General features: G+C 38.3%; 1 protein-coding gene across 3 annotated transcripts in view; it reads right to left on the reverse strand.

Moving 5' to 3' along the window:
* The window catches only part of COG5 (component of oligomeric golgi complex 5), a 368,077-nt gene that overhangs the window by 21,520 nt on the left and 326,999 nt on the right, over window positions 1–19,558 (reverse strand). For all 3 annotated transcript variants that reach the window (XM_017546917.2, XM_037745106.1, XM_017546916.2), the window contains 2 exons: window positions 13,169–13,406; window positions 7,305–7,381 (listed from right to left, as the gene is read on the reverse strand). In XM_017546917.2, the coding sequence (XP_017402406.1) occupies window positions 7,305–7,381; window positions 13,169–13,406 (315 nt within the window). The remainder of the gene's footprint in view (window positions 1–7,304; window positions 7,382–13,168; window positions 13,407–19,558) is intronic.

Raw genomic sequence — 19,558 nt, forward strand, 5'->3', positions numbered from 1 at the left:
TACAAGGAAGGAAAGAAGGGTAGAAGGGGAAGGACAAGGGGGGAGAGAGACAAGGAGAGGAAACAATCTGAACACTACATGCACCTAACAACATGTCTAGCAGCCCAGCCCACATGGAAGTTGCTGGCTGAGATGCCTGTCTAAGCCAGGCCTGGTAAAAAAAAAAAAAAACAGCTCATTTTAAAATGGAATCTTTTGGGTAATCACCTCCCCAGAGTGACAGTCTCACTTTGTCACCCAGGGTGGAGTGCAGTGGCACAATATCAGCTCACTGTAACCTCCACCTCCTGGGTTGAAGTGATTCTCCTGCCTCAGTCTCCTGAGTAGCTGGAATTACAGGCGCATACCACCATGCCCGACTAATTTTTATATTTTTAGTAGGGGCAGGGTTTCACCATGCTGGCCAGGCTGGTCTCAAGCTCTTGACCTCATGATCCACCACCTGAGCCTCCCAAAATGCTGGGATTACAGGCATGAGCCACCACACCCAGCCTCACCTGTCCCTTTTTTTTTTTTTGAGATGGAGTCTTGCTCTGTCACCCAGGCCAGAGTGCAGTGCTGTGATCTTGGCTCACTGCAACCTCCACCTCCCTGGTTCAAGCAATTCCCCTGCCTCAGCCTCCCGAGTATCTGAGATTACAGGTATGCGACACCAGATCTGGCTATTTTTTTTTTTTGCATTTTTAGTAGAGACAGGGTTTCGCCATGTTAATCAGGCTGGTCTTGAACTCCTGACCCCATGATCCACCCGCCTTGGCCTCCCAAAGTGCTGGGATTACAGGCGTGAACCACCGCGCTCGGCCACCTGTCCCTTTCAATAGGGCTGTCAAAAGAGCCACGAAAAGCAAAACTAGATTTGATTCTGTATTGTGCATCACTGTCATAATTACCTGTAAACATCAAACACGGACATTTTATTTTGGGTGCTTATTTTAAGAGGCTGAAGAACACAGCTTGAGCACTCCCTTCTCCCTGATTCCAGGTGGAATTTGAAACACCAGAAAGTCAAAAAATAAATAACCATCTAAAGTACTTTATGAAACAAAAGGAAATAAGGTGTTATAAAATGCAGATACACCAAATGCCACAATATCATTCTTAGAGGGTAATATTCTAAATATAGCAGCACTTTCAAGGTTAAACTTTACAGGTTGAAGGTAGTGTTAATTTGTCGTGTTAGGTCCCATTAAAAAAAAAAAACAACAACTGCATTTCTGCTCAGCAAGATTCACATTTAAACGCCTCATAGCTATGCAGCTGTCAGTCTTCTGACAGCTTGTTAAGGCCAATCATGAAGTAAAGTAAGATAAAAATTCTGCTACTTCCGTGTCCACATCCAACTTTAGTGGTACCCTGAGACAGATACAGGCATCGTTCTCTTCCATGCCACCTACCACAACCTCATCTTGACCTCCTCGTGTAGAAGGGCCTGGGAAGGCAGCAAGACCACTGAGTATGTGTACTGAGATCTGGAACCAGCACAGAAATCAAAGAGTAGGAGAAGGAACACGATTCTCTTCAGGGGGTAGGGCACAGGTGGCCATGCTCCCTGCACAGGACACAATGAGGGCCTTTGAGAGAGAAAAGAAAGTGCTGGAGGCCTGCAGAAGGTGAGCATTTCTATGGAGATTTTTTAGGGAGGCCGAGTTTGTGGCACAAGGGGCCATGTGGGTCCCAGGAGAGACTGAAGCAGGAGGGTGATTTGGGTTGGAAGTAGAGAGGTTAGAAATGTCCTTTTCTCAGTTTAGATTGTCTATACCAGCAGACTAGGTAGGAAAGGAGGCAGGGATTTGGGCATACAATCTCTACAAATAAAAGTGTACATTTGGCTGAATGTTCCTTGTGTCCTGTCTGGGAGCCTGAATGCAGCAGAAGACAGTGAGATGAGGCTATTGAGCAGCAGGAGGTGGCCACCAAAGTGGCGAGTTTAGATTCTCTTTAAAACTTTCTGATTTTCCTGGATGATACCTGCAATCGTTCAAATGCTGTTCCAGGACCATCCAGAATAAAAACAAACAGAAACTTCTAGAATAAGATGTGGGGTATAGTGGTTACAAGCACAGGCTTTGCAATCAGGCAGTGTGGGTCTGAAATGTGGCTCTCGGATTCTCCCACTTTGCTGCTGTGGGTTTCAGGTGCCTCATGGGGATCATACTAACTTTTAAGTGCTGTGAGGGCTAAATGAGAAACTATCAGCAAAACACTTAGCACAGGCTTGGCATAAAATGAATAACCGAATAAAAGTTTTCAGAAATAATAAAAATGATGATAAAGCAAATATTCAACCCTTTATGTTTACCTAGGTGCTCCTGGCACTGTCAAAGTTATAGCAAAGAGCAACAAAACAACCATGTCCAAGATGGTAGTTGCCTTCTGGCCATGACACTGAAATTTGAAACTTAGAATTAAGAATCCAGAAACCTCAGAGAAACAGTTATTTCTAGGGATGGGTTAAGGGCCCCGGATTCACAAGTGGAAAGAAAAGACAGAATGCATCTGAGGGGTCTTAGTGTTAAAGGTGCTAAAAACAGAAGCTGCAGAGATGGTCTTCTTTTAGTTCTATAAACATTCAGGCACAGTTTGGAATTTGAATCAATAAAGAATCATCAATACAAACCATAGACCCAGAAAACTGTCATCACTCCTACAATAAAAAACAATCGACAGGAACACTACATTCAGCTGGGCGTGGTGGCTCACGCCTGTAATCCCAGCACTTTGGGAGGCCGAGGCGGGTGGATCACCTGAGGTCAGGAGTTCAAGACCAGCCTGGCCAACATAGTGAAGCCCCATCTTTAAAAAAATAAAAATAATAAATAAATAAATAAGAAAAAAAAAAAAAGGAACACTACATTCTAGTTATTGATGGTTTTCTTCTTCTACCGCTCCTCATGCTAAAAGATCCATCAGAATACAGCCCCTATCTCCTGACAGCTTTCACTGCTCTTTCATTAAGCCTTAGATGGAAATGAGCTTCCAGTATAGCAGACTGTGGACATCATCAGGGACAAGCTGTCCCTTCAGGAGCAAAGGTGGTAAGGCCTGCCTGAAGGCAGGGTCTGTGCCCCTGAGCTGGTGAAGAACCTTTGGTCCCTTTTCTGTCCTTTGCCTTACAAAGATCTATACTGACAATGTCAAGGGTCACAGCCTTGTGGCCTCTGGCCAGGAGGAGCTGAGGTAACAACCTCACAAACACTACTAAGGGAATAATGCCATGTTGCAGAGAGGCGGACAAATATGGGGTCTTTACAGCTCTGATGTGTGTCTTGTGTAGAAATACAAATCACCCAGGGGCAAATCACTAATGTCAGCAGCTTTCCAAGGCAGCATTCTCTACTGAGTACGAAAGGATTCCTGCTGCCTGAGAAACTATAATGTAGACAGTAAAATGTAAATGTATGCAAGAAGCTTGCCAGCTCACATAAATAGTCCACTAATATCACCATCAAGAAGGTGCCCTGTGGCAGATGGCTACATGATGGGGGAAGGGAGTGCCTACTAAGGCGCACACGTGCACGTGTCTGTGTGTGTGTGTGTGTGAGAGAGAGAGCGCGTGAGAGAGCATGTGTACGTGTACACACGCTGGGTGGGGTCTGGACTGGAAACTCTCTGGCTGCCACTGTCATCCTCCATTATAAAGGGGCCCCCTGAACTGAGCCCGTTGTCCTCCCCCGCAGCCACTGCCCCTAATTCGAACCGAGGCCCTCTGTGGCTATTGCAATCTACTGGATTTTGGCTGTTTGGCTGCCTGCTTTTCTTGTCAACTCCGACCTGCTCTTTATTGGGTAATGTTTTAGTTCTTTCTTCATTACTTTTTAGTTCCATGGTTATGTTTTCAATGGGAAAAACAATGCAAGAGGGATTTAAAAATAGTATTTATTGACTTTTCTGACTACAAAAATAAGGCTGAAAATTTAAAAAATATGAAAATCCTAAAAGAAGAACCCCAAGTGACAATCTTACTCAAAGATATTCTCATGTTTTTCCTTTTTGTCTTTTCTTCTCCATTCAGACAAATACTTTTATTTATTTACTTTACGCTTTGGGACAGGGTCTCACTCTAACACCCAGGCTGGAGTGCAGCTGCCTAATCACAACTCATTGCAGGCTTGACCTCCCTGGGCTCAGGTCCTCACACCTTAGGCTATTGAGTAGCTGGGACCACAGGTGTGCACCACCAAGTCTGGCTAGTTTTTCTATCTTTTGTAAAGACAGGGTTTCATCATGTTGCCCAGGCTAGTAAATGCTATTATTTTAAAAATAGTAGAGGTCATATAATATACTGCTTAGTCACCTTTTTTTTTTTTTTTTTTTTTAGTGATATACTAGGGAATATTTTTCATTTTACCGGATATTAACTAATACCATTACTGCTAATGTCTGCATATATTTGATCCTATGAATTTGGCATATTTTATTCAAACAATCTCCTACAGATTACCATCCAACTGGTTGTAGTTTGATTCAGAGTCTTTGGTGAGAAGATCCATGAACAAGAGCCAAGGTCTAATATGTACGTGGTCACTGGATGATGCCTATTCTTTGTCACAGCCCCCAGCACAGATGGAAGAAGTATACACATTATAAGAGTAAGCTCTTCACTGCAACTGCTCAGGACTCATTTTTGAAAAAGAGGCAGCTCTCTAACAAGATTTTGTAGGCAGGCAAAACAGAGGGCCTATAATTAGGTTATTAGAAAAAAGATGGCTCTGTACTGATTTACTCCTCTCCAGGAAGGAATCTGGTAGGACCCACAACTTGGGCAAACTTTCTTGAGTCAATTCTCTTCACATGACAACTGCAAAGAAGCTGGCAGGGCCAGGGCTTTCCCAACCATGGTGCGGGGCAGAGGCCACGGCACATGCTCACATCTCTCTTCTTCTCAATCAATAGGACTGAAAACATTCTTGTATACCAGGGCTGGATTTGAACACGGTACTATATTATGCTTCCATTTTATTTCTTGATCCAGTTAATCCTAAGCTTTTTATAAAATAGTTGTATCAGTCCCATCAAACAACTGAGAAAGTACTAGGATTAATTCAGTAGATTTCTATAGATTCAATATAACTGGAGAAATATATTGGTATATATAAAAATATCTCTGTTGGAATTTTCCAATTAAATTATGAAGGATACTCCATAGGCAAGAAACAATTACTCTTCTGTGCCTGAGGCCTTGGGAGCTAAGGGGTCATGTGCAGGAGGAAGCTCAGAGATACCAGAATCCCAAGATAAAAAGGCATAAATCTTCACAGTTTGTGGAAAGAAAAAATCTTGGCTCCCTGTCACTACAGCACCTAAAGTTCAAGAGTTAAGGGCCCTGTGAGAAAGTTGAGAAATTGCTGGATGCAGGCTATGAGTGGGTCATAAAACTAATTTAGTGGGTTAAAATAATCAAATGAAATAGAAATGTTAGAGGCTATCACATGAAGGGTAATTACTGTTTCATGAACCATATGTATGGGTGTCCATGTATATGTATATAGATTTGAGTGTGTTCACATGTTTGCATGCAAGCATATGCCAAACGACAATACAAAGTATCTTACTGTGGGTCATGGTCAAAAGTTTGAAACCTGTTACTCCACGAAAAGCTAGCTATAAAAAAAAGTAGGACTATTAAAATTATACATTGATCAATCAATTCTTTATTCTATAAATAGGTATTAGAAGGTGTCACCCAAACTTTAAATGTTCCTTTAGAGATTCTTTTCCTCATGTGAGAAATGGGAAGGCTGACAGAAAATTCCCATCTTAAATGGCTTAAAATGGAATGTCTTGGGTGAAACATATCCTCAGACCTTGTATCTCCATACTGTGACACAACTTTTAAAGTGCTTACATAAAGGCCACCCTGCCTCAGAAACAGGAAAATTAGCATTATTATTTTGGTGGGGGGGTGGGGGGACAGGGTCACACTATCTCCAGGCTGGAGTGCAGTGGTACTATCTCGGCTCACTGCAACCTCTGCCTCTTGGGTTCAAGTGATTCTCCCACCTCAGCCTCCCGAGCAGCTGGGACTACAGGCGTGGGCCACCATGCCTGGCTGATTTTTGTACTTTTTGGTAGAGATGGGGTTTCACAATGTTGGCCAGGCTAAATTAGCATTATTTGATATATACACATGTGATAAACAACTAAACATGGGACTGGGGCTATAAAAAATAACAGCCTAGGCCAGGTGTGGTGGCTTACATATGTCACACCTGTAATCCCAGCACTTTGGGAAGTGAAGGTGGGGGGATCACTTGAGATCAGGAGTTTGAGACCAGCCTGACCAACATGGAGAAACCCCATCTCTACTAAAAATACAAAAATTAGCTGGGCATGGCAGTGCGTGCCTCTAATCCCAGCTGCTCAGCCAATCACTTGAACCCAGGAGGTGGTGGATGCAGTGAGCCAAGATCGTGCCACTGCACTCCAGCCTGGGTGGCAGAGGAATACTGTCTCAAAAAAAGAAAAAAAAAATCGGTTTCTTCAGAGTCTTTGAAAGAAAATATCTTCTTCTATGTGTGCCATGATGTAATGGACTTACAAAGTTCTGGTTTATTGAATAAACAGCCATATAAATAACATCTCCTTATCTTCTAAATATCTGCTAGTGAAGACCCCAGTCATTATTCAATGTTCCTTAAAATCTGAGTTGAAAAAAATCTAAGAGTTCAGCACTGACAAGAACTTTTCTATTAAACTTGTATTCTGCTAGATCATGAATATGAATCAACTCTTGTGTTTTTTTGTAATATGATTTCTAGGAAGCGCAATACTAAATTTTGTGCTCAACTGCATTAAGCTATTACATTTATAGTAATTATCTGCATTTCATCATTGCACTCCATTCTTTTAAGACTTCATTCAATAGTTTTGTTGTATCCGTATCTTCGAATGTAACTTTTGACCTTTTAGAAGTTAAAAGGTCCGAGTTAAAAATGATAAATGAAAATTTCAGAAAAAGACATCTATATAATTATGAATTGCCTAGTATTACTACTCAACACATTTCTGTAAGAATGGGAAGCTAACAATTTAAAAAAAATTCTCCCTAAGAAGAGCATAATTTACCAGCTTAATCTTGTGAACTGTGACTAAAAAATACACATACCCTCTAACTTATTAGTCACTGCATAAATTTCTATATGGATTTCTGATTTGAATACTTTCTAAGATGAGTCATGAAATTGCCACTGTTGTAGATTAAAAATGGCTGAATACTGGCAATCTTATGAAGTTCCACCTGCACAGAAAGAAAGGATTTATTTGCCTGGAGGATATGAATGTATTAACAAACAGTTCAGTCTTACCTGAATGATCTCAGCATCCGATAGGACTTTCCTAAATCAGATACTCGTCTACAGAATGGACCCACAGCCAACTCCATCTGAAATATTAAAAGAATTCCATTGATTTTAATGTCAGAATCTTTAGGGGAATCTGGAACAGACCTGGATCACAGGAAGTTGTAGCTGCAGTAAACTTAATTTTATCTGGACTATGAGGCAAGCTTTGAAATGTATTAAAAGGCAAGCACTTACATAACTTTTGCATTTATTCATCATTGAAAAATAAGAAAAAGGAAGGTTTTCAAGACTGCATGAGTATACTTTAGGCATTATAAGTCTTTTTATATTCAATATAAATGATGACAACTTTTATCAGTTAGTGTGGTTCAAGTAATTACAAGCACTAACTCTGGAGCTTTTAGTAGCACATCTATATCCGCATTCCAAATGCTGATACTAGTTACTAGTTTGTGACCCTTGATAAGTTACCTCACCTCTTTAAGTCTCAGGTCTCTCATCTATAAAATGGAGAAAATGATACCTACTTAAAAGAATCACCCAAATTAAATAGATAATTCCACAAAGCTTTATGTGCATACATATAAGTGCTGTTGTCAGGAATTATTATCAGTGTTTAAAAGTTTTTTCTCTTTTCAATTATTAATAAATTAATATGCTACCTAACTCAATAATTTAGCAAATCTTTGTTTCACTTCTCTTTATTTTCCTCCTGTGACTGGAAATTCTACTTGTCACAAGTAGGCTACCTGTTCTTTATCTACCAAGTGCATATGCAGACTTGTTGCATATGTGCTATCCAGGTGATAGACTGCTTCTCCACTCTTCCTATAAATAGCACCCTGGTAAAAAATGGTTTAGAAAATGGTTAAGAACAGGCTGCTCCCTGGTAGTATAGCACCATTCTTCAAGAAGCACATATGAAGTAAGGTTTCTGTCCTGCTGGCCACCCTTACAAAAATTGCTTAATATCTCCTTGCCATGGGTACACTACAGAGACCCAATCAGTCATTCATCTGAGAAACATTCTGATTGCCTTAGTGCTAGGTACCAAGCTAACATGAGGATAAGATAATTAAATGATTAGACTGTCTTGCCTTCACTAAATTTGCAAATTTAATGAAGAAGGGGATATTTATTTATTCAAACAATATGATTATCAACAAAATCAAAGTATTTGTGTATATGTCCACATATATACATGTATAAACACATATACATACACACATAATGATTCTTATTAAGCAAAATGTTAAGTGCTATGTCAAACTTATGACCTGAGTGTCAAGACAGTTGGAGATACCTTCCTTGGGATGGTCTTGAGGATGAAGAGTAACCATGTTAATTTTGTTATATAAAAGAAGAAAGTTTAGATCATTTATTCACTGAAAAATAATAAAAAGGAAGGTTTTCAAGACTGCATGGATTGCATACTGTATGTCCTAGAAGTAAGCCTTACATGGCTGGAAAACTATAAGATGCAGAATCATAAATAAATAAAAAGATAAAAATTTAAGCAAGAAAAAGGATTCTTGCCAACAATGCAAAACAGAAGAGCTGTGAGCCACTGTTCCTAACTCAAAGATAGTAGATGATAGGCTGTTATTTGGAACGTGTTTCATTTATTCACTGGGTGGGAATTTCTGGTTTCTTTCAGTATGTGTCACTTTACACTGAGCACAATGAAAAAACGTGATTATCATTGTATCTTTGATTTGATAATTCCATTCAAATACCTAAATATATATATATACATATATGTGTGTGTGTGTGTGTGTGTGTGTGTGTGTATATATATATATATACACACACACACACATATACATATATGGTTTTTTTTACATAATGAAATGTGATGTATTTTTTATGAAATGTTTTTGTTAATTTTTTCTCAATGACTCTAGTGGAATCACTGTCTTCAAAGACAATCTTTGCCTTGGCACTTGAACAGGACCAAATGTTAAAACAAATACATGGCTAGGAAAAGTTAAGATATGAGAAAATATGACCTCGAATGGCTGTAAAATGTATGATTATGTAAAAGATTTCTATGCCATAGGCCAATTTCAAAATGTTAAATGTTTAAAACAATTTTTTTTATACATAAAGGACCTCTAGGGTATTGCAAATCATTTTCTTCTTCCAGAATACCATTAATCAATAAAGGCCATGTTTCAAAGGACAGGAGTGTTCCTTTTAGAGGAGGTGACTCTGCCATTAGCAGTGGCTACAAAAATGGCATGTGCAACTGCTTCTCTCCAGCCCGTGTGGAGAGAATGAGCAGTCAGCTGCAGGCATGGTGAGCTAATTACATAGCTGCTCCATCCCTACCACCGACATTTGGTTAACCACAGGGCTTCTTTGTATACTCCTAGGGCACTCCTGCCTGACATTGTTCAGGAGAAGAAAAGGCAATAGGAATTAGAACAAAAATTAGAATTTTGATTGTCTTCTTCTCTTTTCTAAATTAATATTTTCAGGTACAAAGTGAAATAGATATAAATGTATACTTAAAGGGCACCAGAAGACCTATAACTAGAAACTGCTAGAAGTGCCACTAAATAATTTAATACCACCTTCAACAGCCACTCTTTCCTTCAGGTAAGAAAATAAACTGAGGGGTGGAGGGGGGATTATGTGTTTCAGAGGACACTGTGGGCAAGACCCCAAAGAGATTCAGAATCAGCAGAACCCCAGTGCTGTGGAAAGGCTTAGTGATTTCAGAAATATTGTGTGATCAGTGTAGACACTGAGACCATGTGGTCACAGCAGGGACTTAATTACATGTAGGAAACCACCTCATGCCCATGACCTGGATTCCTAAGGGGGCTGAATGTCAGGCACTTCTCACCACGATCCCTCCAGATGGCACCCTACAACTACTTTCTCTTTCCTGCACTGGTGTCCGTGAGAAGAAGTTAGGATTCTTAAAGAAATCCTTAAATATATCATTATCTGTCTTTGCAACTGCATTTTATGGCAAATAACTAGTATTCCCAAACCTGGTCTATTGGTCCCTTCTTGAGCTTTCTTTTTGTTATTTATGCTAGAATAGCAGGCCCTTTATCACAAGAACAGTTTTCAAACCCACGGATTATTTGTATATTTTTGATTTCAGTGACCTCAATGGCTTTAATTTTGAATATAAATTGATAGAACTTTCAATAATAAGGCAGTTGAAAAGCCCTCTAGTCCCCAGTTGGTGCCTGTCATGAATATAAATGTTAGGGTAATGCTATTTAAATGTTTTGACTGACCCCAAAAAACACCTTCAACCAAGTGTGATGCTGAAAGCTGAGGTATAACACGTAAGTGCAGTTGTGGCAAGAAACCAAACCAAATGAAACAAAACTCTGAAATTCAAATTTTAATTTAAAAATTGGGTGGGGGAGATCATAACAGTGGAACAATATCTGCCAAAGATACTGATCACAGATAAGATTAATTACGATAGTGCTTCCACCTGTCTTTTCTGTGCCCATGATCCACAGGACTGGAGCCATCCCCAAGGTGAGTGCCAGGATGTTTTGAAACTGGGACACAGTGTACAGGGGTGAACAAAAGAACCTGCTTTTCAATATCACAATGCTAGCTGCAACCAAATGTCACTGCAGGGCTTAACAATGAGTAAATGCTGTGTGTATAAATGCTTCTTCTATATTTAAAAAAACAGAGAACAGAGGCTTTTGAGCATAAGTTAGTAATAATGACTGATGGGTTTCATTTACCTTAAAGGAAGGGACCCAGAAAAGTTTGGCTTATTGGGTAACATGTCTAAAAAAAAAAATGGATGCCAAATAACATTTTGAATAATGCAGTTTTTGGGAGGTTGAAGCGCATCCCTGCCACTGGATGCTATGCATTTTGAGCAGGTGTTAGCTACAGTAGCAAGGGTTAAAGGACAATACTTTCCATCTTTCAAGACCCATAAGGGAACATATTAAAATAAAAAACAAAAACAAGCCTCTCTCCTACAGCACTCTCATTTTGGCTATCTCCTGCTCCGCTGCCACTCTAATTGGACTTGAAGTGCTGCCTCCAGGAAAGTGACTCAAGAACCAGCTGGAGCAGAATGCAAATAAGCTGGTAGGGGAGGGAGCCCAGAGAAAGAAGATGAAACAAAAAGAAAAACAAAATTAAGGAGGAAAGGGGAAGAGGAGAACAGAGACCATCTGAGCGTAGTTTACAATTTTTTTTTAAAAGAATACAAGGTTTAATTTCGATTTTTAAAACCATCATCAGGTTTTCAACAAGCAATCTAAAACCCCAGTAAGGGACAAATAAGATGCTATTTACAGATAATTTTCTTTAGGCTGAGTTTAGTTGTAAAACAAAGTAAAATGTACAGGTGCCTAAGAATGAAGTTCATAAAATGTAAAAGGTAAAAAGAGTCATATTCATGGTAACATTTAATTTCTGTTTTTATGTTGTGGCTACTACAAGCATATTTTCTAAATGAAGTCTCTTTTCTATGGTCTAATGGCCTCAGGAATATTATTTGGAGAAGAAAATGACTAACTGCTGCATCAGTTTGCAACGAAACTGGCTCTTGAAAGTTTAGGTTTGTGTTACCTGTTCCTTTTTTGAAAGTGTGTTAAGTAAGAAGGGCATCTGGCAACCACTGACTTGATACAAGCAGTCTGCCCAGGTCCTTTCCTCCATGCAGAAATAATGAAGCAAGACACACTCCCGGATACACACAGAATAAATATTGACATTAACGTTTATCTTTATAAGCAGGGAGGACCTGGCAAACTGCTGTGAAGAATTTATTTCAATTACTATTTAGACTAGTAAAGCTAACAGCTTTGAAAAGCTTAAAAATGATTTTTACCAGCTGGGTGCAGCAGCTCACAGCTGTAACCCTAGCACTTTGGGAGGCTGAGGTGGGTGGATCACGAGGTCAGGAGTTCGAGACCAACCTGGCCAGTATGGTGAAACCCTGTCTCTACTAAAAATACAAAAATTAGCTAGGCCTGGTGGTCCATGCCTGTAGTCCCAGCTACTTGGGAGACTGAGGCAGAATAATCACTTGAACCTGGGAGGTGGAAGTTGCAGACAGAACCTGGGCAACAGAGCAAGACTCTGTCTCAAAAAAAAAAATAAATAAATAAAAATAAAAATAAAAAAAATTTTTATCCTTGGCATGCTATACAAAAAATAACAATCGCCTTTGTTTCTGAATTTTTTAATAAAAGCATGTTTGAAGTTTTTCTTCACTGCCTCTGATACTACTGAAAGGCTTTTAAAAATCTGTCTAAAGGATAAAGAAAAAAAAACCCTTTCTATAAGACCTAATAATGTTTTGCTATTTTAATGTCATTCTATCTCACACACATATTAGATAGGTTGAAATGCTTTCTAGGCTAGCCACAGAGAAGAACTATATTCTACCTTATAGAGGGAGAATAATCAGACGCTATGTCTACTGGCCTACTGTGCATTTAAATGAATGGGAGCACTGCCTAGGAATGGTGACATGGTAACAAGCAGTCTCTTTTCACTGTATGAAATATGATTTCACTGCCTACATTATTGGCCAGCAAAGTCTGACCTGTTGGAACAGTAAAATAGTGAGAAAATCCCATATTAAGGAAAAACGGGAAGTGTTGCTTTCCTATGAAATGAGCTGTTTCACCATAACCCTGACATACCAAAGAGAGGGATGATTATTTTGTTAAAAATGTATCTGGTATAAAAGTATCTTTAAACTCTTTTTTTTTTTTTTTTAACCATTTAGGCTTAAGTGGGCTTACTTTTCTTCATGCTGCAACTCTTTAAAAGCACTGATGAAAACACAGTCTTTCACTTAATAGCAAATATTGAGGCCAAAACATTTTTTCTTTTGTAGCAATCTATCAATTTACCTGTGCAAAATCAGCAGCAAGTCGCATTTTCCCACCTTCACCAAGAGGTCTTATGAGACTGGCATGGCGGATAAAAAGTTCAATTGCTCTTTGGGCAATAGCCTCAGTGTTGTCAAAGACAAAATCCAAGCATTCAAAGTGTTTAAAATAGTCACTCATAACTCTGGCAATGAATCCTTGTAGCTCCTTCATGTACAGAGAACAAGGAACATCAGGTCTTCCTGAGCTGGGTAATGACCTGTAAAAGAAAAAGTAGCCCTTTTCAGCACCGATGCACTAAATTGTACTCTTTGAATTTGTACTTCTCTTCCTACCAATGCTGCTATTTTAATCTTTTGTAATGTTTTCCCTTAATGGTATAAAAGGCATTATTTATTTTTTATAAGTGTCAACAGAAAATAATGTTTAAATTACATTTTAAAAAGTGGTTTAGATGCTAGGAGAATTACTGAAGGAATTTTAGAATTCATTTATCTAAAGATTATTAAGAAAGAAATAGACAACCATCTGTCTTGGATGAATCATATAAGTGCCACTCTTTGGCCTCTCAAGGTCCCTCCCAGCCTCTTAACTCTCCATCCACTCATGTTTTGCCTGGTAAACGAATGTATCAATAATGAATCCCAAAACAGCATTTTACACTCTGCAATGGCAGAAAACGCGGCTTTCCCTATACAATTCTTGGCAAAGACCTCTCTGCTCTTATGCTATTTAATCTGATCCATCCAACAGAATTCTGACTGTGGAAATGGTTATGTAACAGTACACATGGTATGCAATTTTTTCCTCCAGATGATGAGGTTTGGAAAGGCTTTAATTTGGATCAACAAATGATACCAGCTGATGCTCCATGAAATACTATTTATAACTGTTTATAATTGCTCTTTAAGGAATATACTAAAAGAATATGAAATACTTACAGGAAAGAGATATACCAAAACTAATACCTGATATTTTCTAATAAATGAGATCATTGGCTACATCATGCTGAATCTTTTTCAAAAAGCAAGTTAAGTGGTTCCATATTCTGAGAATGACGTAGAGAAATTGGTGATGGTCTACAGAAGAACAACAGATATGACTAAAATGCTCAGAGCAAAAGAATGAGTTGAACTTAATTGTCTTCAAATACAGCAGTGGTTACTATAAATAGGATGCTAACTAGAGGTCCATGGCTTCCAGAAGTATATAGAGATAGAGAAAGTAAGCCTGTGTTCCAGCAGGAAGGGATTTCATAAAGGTATAAGACTGTGCCAGCAACAGCAAGGCTTCTAAAGGGTGCATGGAGGAACGTTTTTGTTTGCAGTATCATCACATGGTGGAGTGCTGCTTGGGTACAGGGGAGCCTTAGTAAATGATGGCTATCTTCATGTGGGGTTTGGTTTTGCCAGATTCACACACCTGCATAGCCTAGCTTTACTCTAGGTTTGCCACTACACAAGGCTAGGGAGCAAAAAACAAATAAAAGAAGGCCCCCTTCCCGAAAATGGTGCCAATCTCTTTCATATATTTTTCATTTTTATTTTTGATGAATTATAATCATATACAATTATGGGATACACAGTAATTTCATACATATACCTATGAAATGACTGAATCAATGAAATTAGCATACTCATCACCTTAAATACTTATCATTTACTTCATCCAACTGCAACTTTGTACCCTTTGACCAACATCTCTCTATTCCCTCCACCCTCTAGCTGCTGCTAACTGTCATTCTACTCTGTTTCTACGCGTTTGATTGTTTTAGACAACAGATATAAGTGAGGTCATGTGGTATTTGTTGTTCTGTGTCTGGCTTCCTTCACTTAGCATAATCTTCTCTAGTTCATCTATGTTGTTGCAATTAACAGAATTCCTGTCTTTCTGAAGGCTGGATGGTATTCCACTGTGTATGTATACCATATTTTCTTTATCCATTTATCAATCTAAATGCTGGTGGCCATTTAGATTGATTCCATAACTTGGCTATTCTAAGTAATACTGCAATGAACATGGAAGTGCATGTATCTTTCTGACATACTGATTTCAAGTTCTTAGGTTATATACCCAGAAGTGGGACTGCAGGATCATGTGGTAGCTCTATTTTCAGTTTTCCATCATGGCTAATTTGCATTCCAACCACAGTATACAAGGGTTCTCTTTTCTGTATATCATCTTCCACACTTGTTATCTTTCATCTTTTTGATAAGTCATTCTGATAGGTGTGAGGTGAAATCTCATTGTGGTTTTAATTTGCATTCCCCTGACGATTAGGGATATTGAACATTTTTTCATGTACCTGTTGGCCATTTGCATTTGTATGTCTTTTTTTAAGAAATGTCTACTCAGGTCTTTGCCTACATTTAAATCAGGTTGTTTTGTTACTGAGTTGCGTTCCTTACATACTGTGGATGTTAATCCCCATATCAGATGTATGCCTTGTAAATATTTTCCATAATCCATAGGTTGTCACTTCACCCTTGTTTTGTTTGCTGTTTAGAAGCTTTTTAGATAAATGTAATCATATTTGTGTATTTTTGTTTTGGAGTCTGAGCTCCTGGGGTCGAATCCAAAAAAATTATTCCTCAGATTTTCCCCTTTTCTTCAGTTAGTTTTAGTTTCAGGTGTAAAGTTTTTCATCTATTTTCATTTTATTTTCATATATGGTATGAGATAAGGGTCCAATTTCATTCTTCTGCATGTGGATATACAGTTTTACTAACACGTATTTATTGAAGGAACTGTCCTTATTCCATTGTGTGTTCCTGGCACCTCTGTCAAAAATCAATTGACTGTAAATGTGTGAGCTCATTTCTGGGCTCCCTGCTCTGTTTCATTGGTCAGTGTTTCTATTTATATGCCAGTGCACCATGCCACTTTAATCATCATGTAGCTCTGTAATATAGTTTCAAATTAGGTAGTGTGATGCCTCTAGCTTTATTTTTGCTCAAGATTGCCTTGGCTATTCAGAGGTTTTGGTAGTTCCATATGAATTTTAAGATTATATTTTCTATTTCTGTGAAAAATGACACTGGAATTTTGGTAGAGACTGCATTAAATCTGCAGGCTGGTTTGGGTGGTATGGACCTTTTAATGATATTCTTTGAATTCATGAACACAGAATATCTTTCCATTTATTTGTGTCTTTGTTGATTTCTTTCATTAATATTTTATAGTTTTCAGCGTATAGATCTTTTACTTCCTTGTTTAAACAAAATGTATTTTGACTCCATTTTCTTCATTTGTCCCAAGGTATTTTTTATTTCTCCTTGATCCATTGGTTGTTCAGGAGTATGTTGTTTAAGTTCCACAAATTTGTGAAATTTCCAAGATTTCTCATATTACTGATGTATAGTTTCACACCATTTTGATTAGAAAAGATACTTGATATGATTTCAGTTCACTTTCATTTGTTCGGACTTGGTTTGTGGCCTAACATATATAACATGGAAGATTTAAATATACGCAAAACTGAGAAGTGAATGTTAATCTTCATGCCACTAATCTTTTGTGTGTTTAGTCTCCGCAAAGGGGCTCATCTATCACTTCAGTGATCTAGGTTCTTCCTTCACTGCCTGTCCTCCCTATTCAAAACTATAATCAGGTATGAGTCAACTTTACATTGACTGAAGCAAGTTTTGTGTATACTTGAGAAGACATATGGTCACTTGCTGTTGGATGCAATATTCTGTATGTATCTGTTAGGTTCATTTAGTTTAAAAAGTAGTTCAGGTCCAGTGTTTCCTTATTAATTTTCTGTCTAGATGATCTGCCATTGTTGAAAATGAGGTATTAAAGTTCCTTCTATTATTGAATTACAATTAATTTCTCTCTTTAGATGCTTTGATACTTGCTTTACATATTTAGGTGCTCTGATGTTAGGTACATATGTATTTACATTTGTTTTATCTTCTTAATAAAGTCACTCCATTATCATTATTCAATGACCTTCTTTATCTCATTTTATAGTTCTTAAAGTCTTTCTTGTCTCATAAAAAAGTTTATCCCTGTCCTCTTTTGGATTCTATTTGCATGGAATATCTTTTTCTATCCCTTCACTTTCAGTTTGTGTTTCCGTGAAGATGAAGTGAGTCTCTGGTAGGCAGCGTATAGTTGGTCCTTCATGATTTCTTATGCGTGATCAAAAGCACAGTGTTAACTCGGTGCTACTTTGGAGTACTGTGTCAAGAATTTTAATCTACTCAGTTGAAACAATATCCTTGAGGAGTAAAAAATAACATTAAAAAACAAGTTGCATAAGCATGTGTCAACATAATTAAAAGAAAGTAAGTGATGTATTAGACAAAGTTTTGATATATACATATATATTATCAAATATCATTGTGGACTGGAAGCTTGAATTTAATTTATCAGAATACAAACTTGCTTGCCTACTGCTACAGCTCAGTTTTCCCAATTAAACCAAAGCCTTTAGTGGGAGATTTTAAACTGATAAAGTGCAAGAATGAGTTATGAAGAAATTTAAGTGTCGTTATAACATAATGGTAGTGAATATGCAGAAGCTGAAGGCAGAAGAATGAAAAATACGCAAAACTGAGAAGTGAATGTTAATCTTCATGCTGCTAATCTTTTGTGTGTGTACTTTCCCCTCCACAAAGTGGCTCATCTATTACTTCAATGATCTAAGAGTTCTTCTTTCACTGCCTTCCCTTCCCTACTCAAAACTGTAATCAGATATGAGTCACTTTACATTGAGTGCAACAATTTTAATCAATGTTCTATGTCAAGCAGACATTTACATTTTAAACTTTATCTAATTTGGAAAGAAGCACACCAGTCTTTTAAAATAAATATCAAATACCAAGAAGCCATGCTGATGATTACTCTTTACCTACTTACTTATTTATTTATTCATTCATTGAGACATGATCTTACTCTGTTGCCCAGGCTGGATGGAGTGCAGTGGTGTGATCTCAGCCCACTGCAAACTGCCTCCTGGGTTCAAGCGAATCTCCTGCCTCAGCCTCCTGTGTAGTCGGGATTACAGGTGCCTGCCACCACGTCCAGGTAATTTTTGTATTGTTAGTAGAGATGGGGTTTCACCATGTTGGCCAGGCTGGTCTTGAACTCCTGACCTCAAGTGATCCACCTGCCTTGGCCTCCTAAAGCGCTAAGATTACAGGCATGAGCCACCATGCCCAACCGATGATTACTTATTTGGCAGGAGATCCTGTAACCCTACTATATATAAGGTTCATCTTGAAGGTAAACTTGATTTATTCCTTTTACCTAGGAATAGGTATGGAGGGTCTGAAGGGTCAGATTTTCACTATTATTTTTCTAATTGTTATCCCTAAGGGCTGGCCCTAAAATAAAGGCAATTCCTGGTTCTTGACTAATCCAACTCCACCTCATATTTCACATAAGCCATACGCATATGAAATGACATGACATTACAGAATTACTAATCATAAGACTATACAAAGTAGGAAAATTACTGCTTTGGGGGCAGTACTTTAAATAAAAGCAGCAGTGTTCCATACACCTATCCTGCTACATATGCAGAACAATTTTCACTGGAATCTCAACTGATGGCTGTATACATGAATCTCAAATGACTGTTGTATAAACTGAGCTGAAAAGGAGTCACCAAAGCAACTGGGAAATAAAAAATAAGGACAATGTTAGGCACCTTAAAATATTGCTTCATACTCATGGCAACCTATCAGTTGAAGAAACAATCGGGCTCACTAGTATTTAAGCACGTGAGTAAAAACATATCTCTTTGGGAACTAACTTTCAGCTGTTAATATCTAATGTGTCATCTGTAGGCATTAGTTGCAGCTCACCAATTAAAAGTATGTGACCACTGTTATTATAGAATAAGCCTTCAAAAATCAGCTTGTTTTGGCTCCCTTCTGAGGAGCATTCATGATCAATCTAACTGGGACACTTCAGATCACTTTAGAACAAAATCCATTCCTCTCAAATATTGGTAATCAGCAGTTAAATAGTCTATGTCCTATTGAGTTCCAAATATAGTTTTGTTTTGTTTTTTTGGTAGAATCCACTTTACCCTTCTGTGCTTCATACATTTTTAAAAATAGAGACTGATCTTTTCTTTTTTGAGACAATATCTCACTTTGTCATCTAGGCTGGAGTGCAATGGCATCATCACAGCTCATTGCAGCCTCAATTCCCTTGGGATGAAACCATCCCCTTGCCTTAGCTCCCCAAACAGCTGGAACTACAGATGTGTACCACCATGACCAGCTAATTTTTACATTTTTTGTAGCGACAGGGTTTTGCTATGTTGCGTAGGTTGGTCCTGAACTCCTGAGCTCAGGCAGTCTGCCCACCTCAGCCTCCCAAAGGAGGGTGGAATCACAGGCATAAACCATTATAATTATCGGCATAAGCCTAGGTTGATCTTTTGATGTTTCC

Source organism: Cebus imitator, unplaced genomic scaffold (assembly GCF_001604975.1).
Source record: "Cebus imitator isolate Cc_AM_T3 unplaced genomic scaffold, Cebus_imitator-1.0 Scaffold192, whole genome shotgun sequence".
Classification (NCBI taxonomy): domain Eukaryota; kingdom Metazoa; phylum Chordata; class Mammalia; order Primates; family Cebidae; genus Cebus; species Cebus imitator.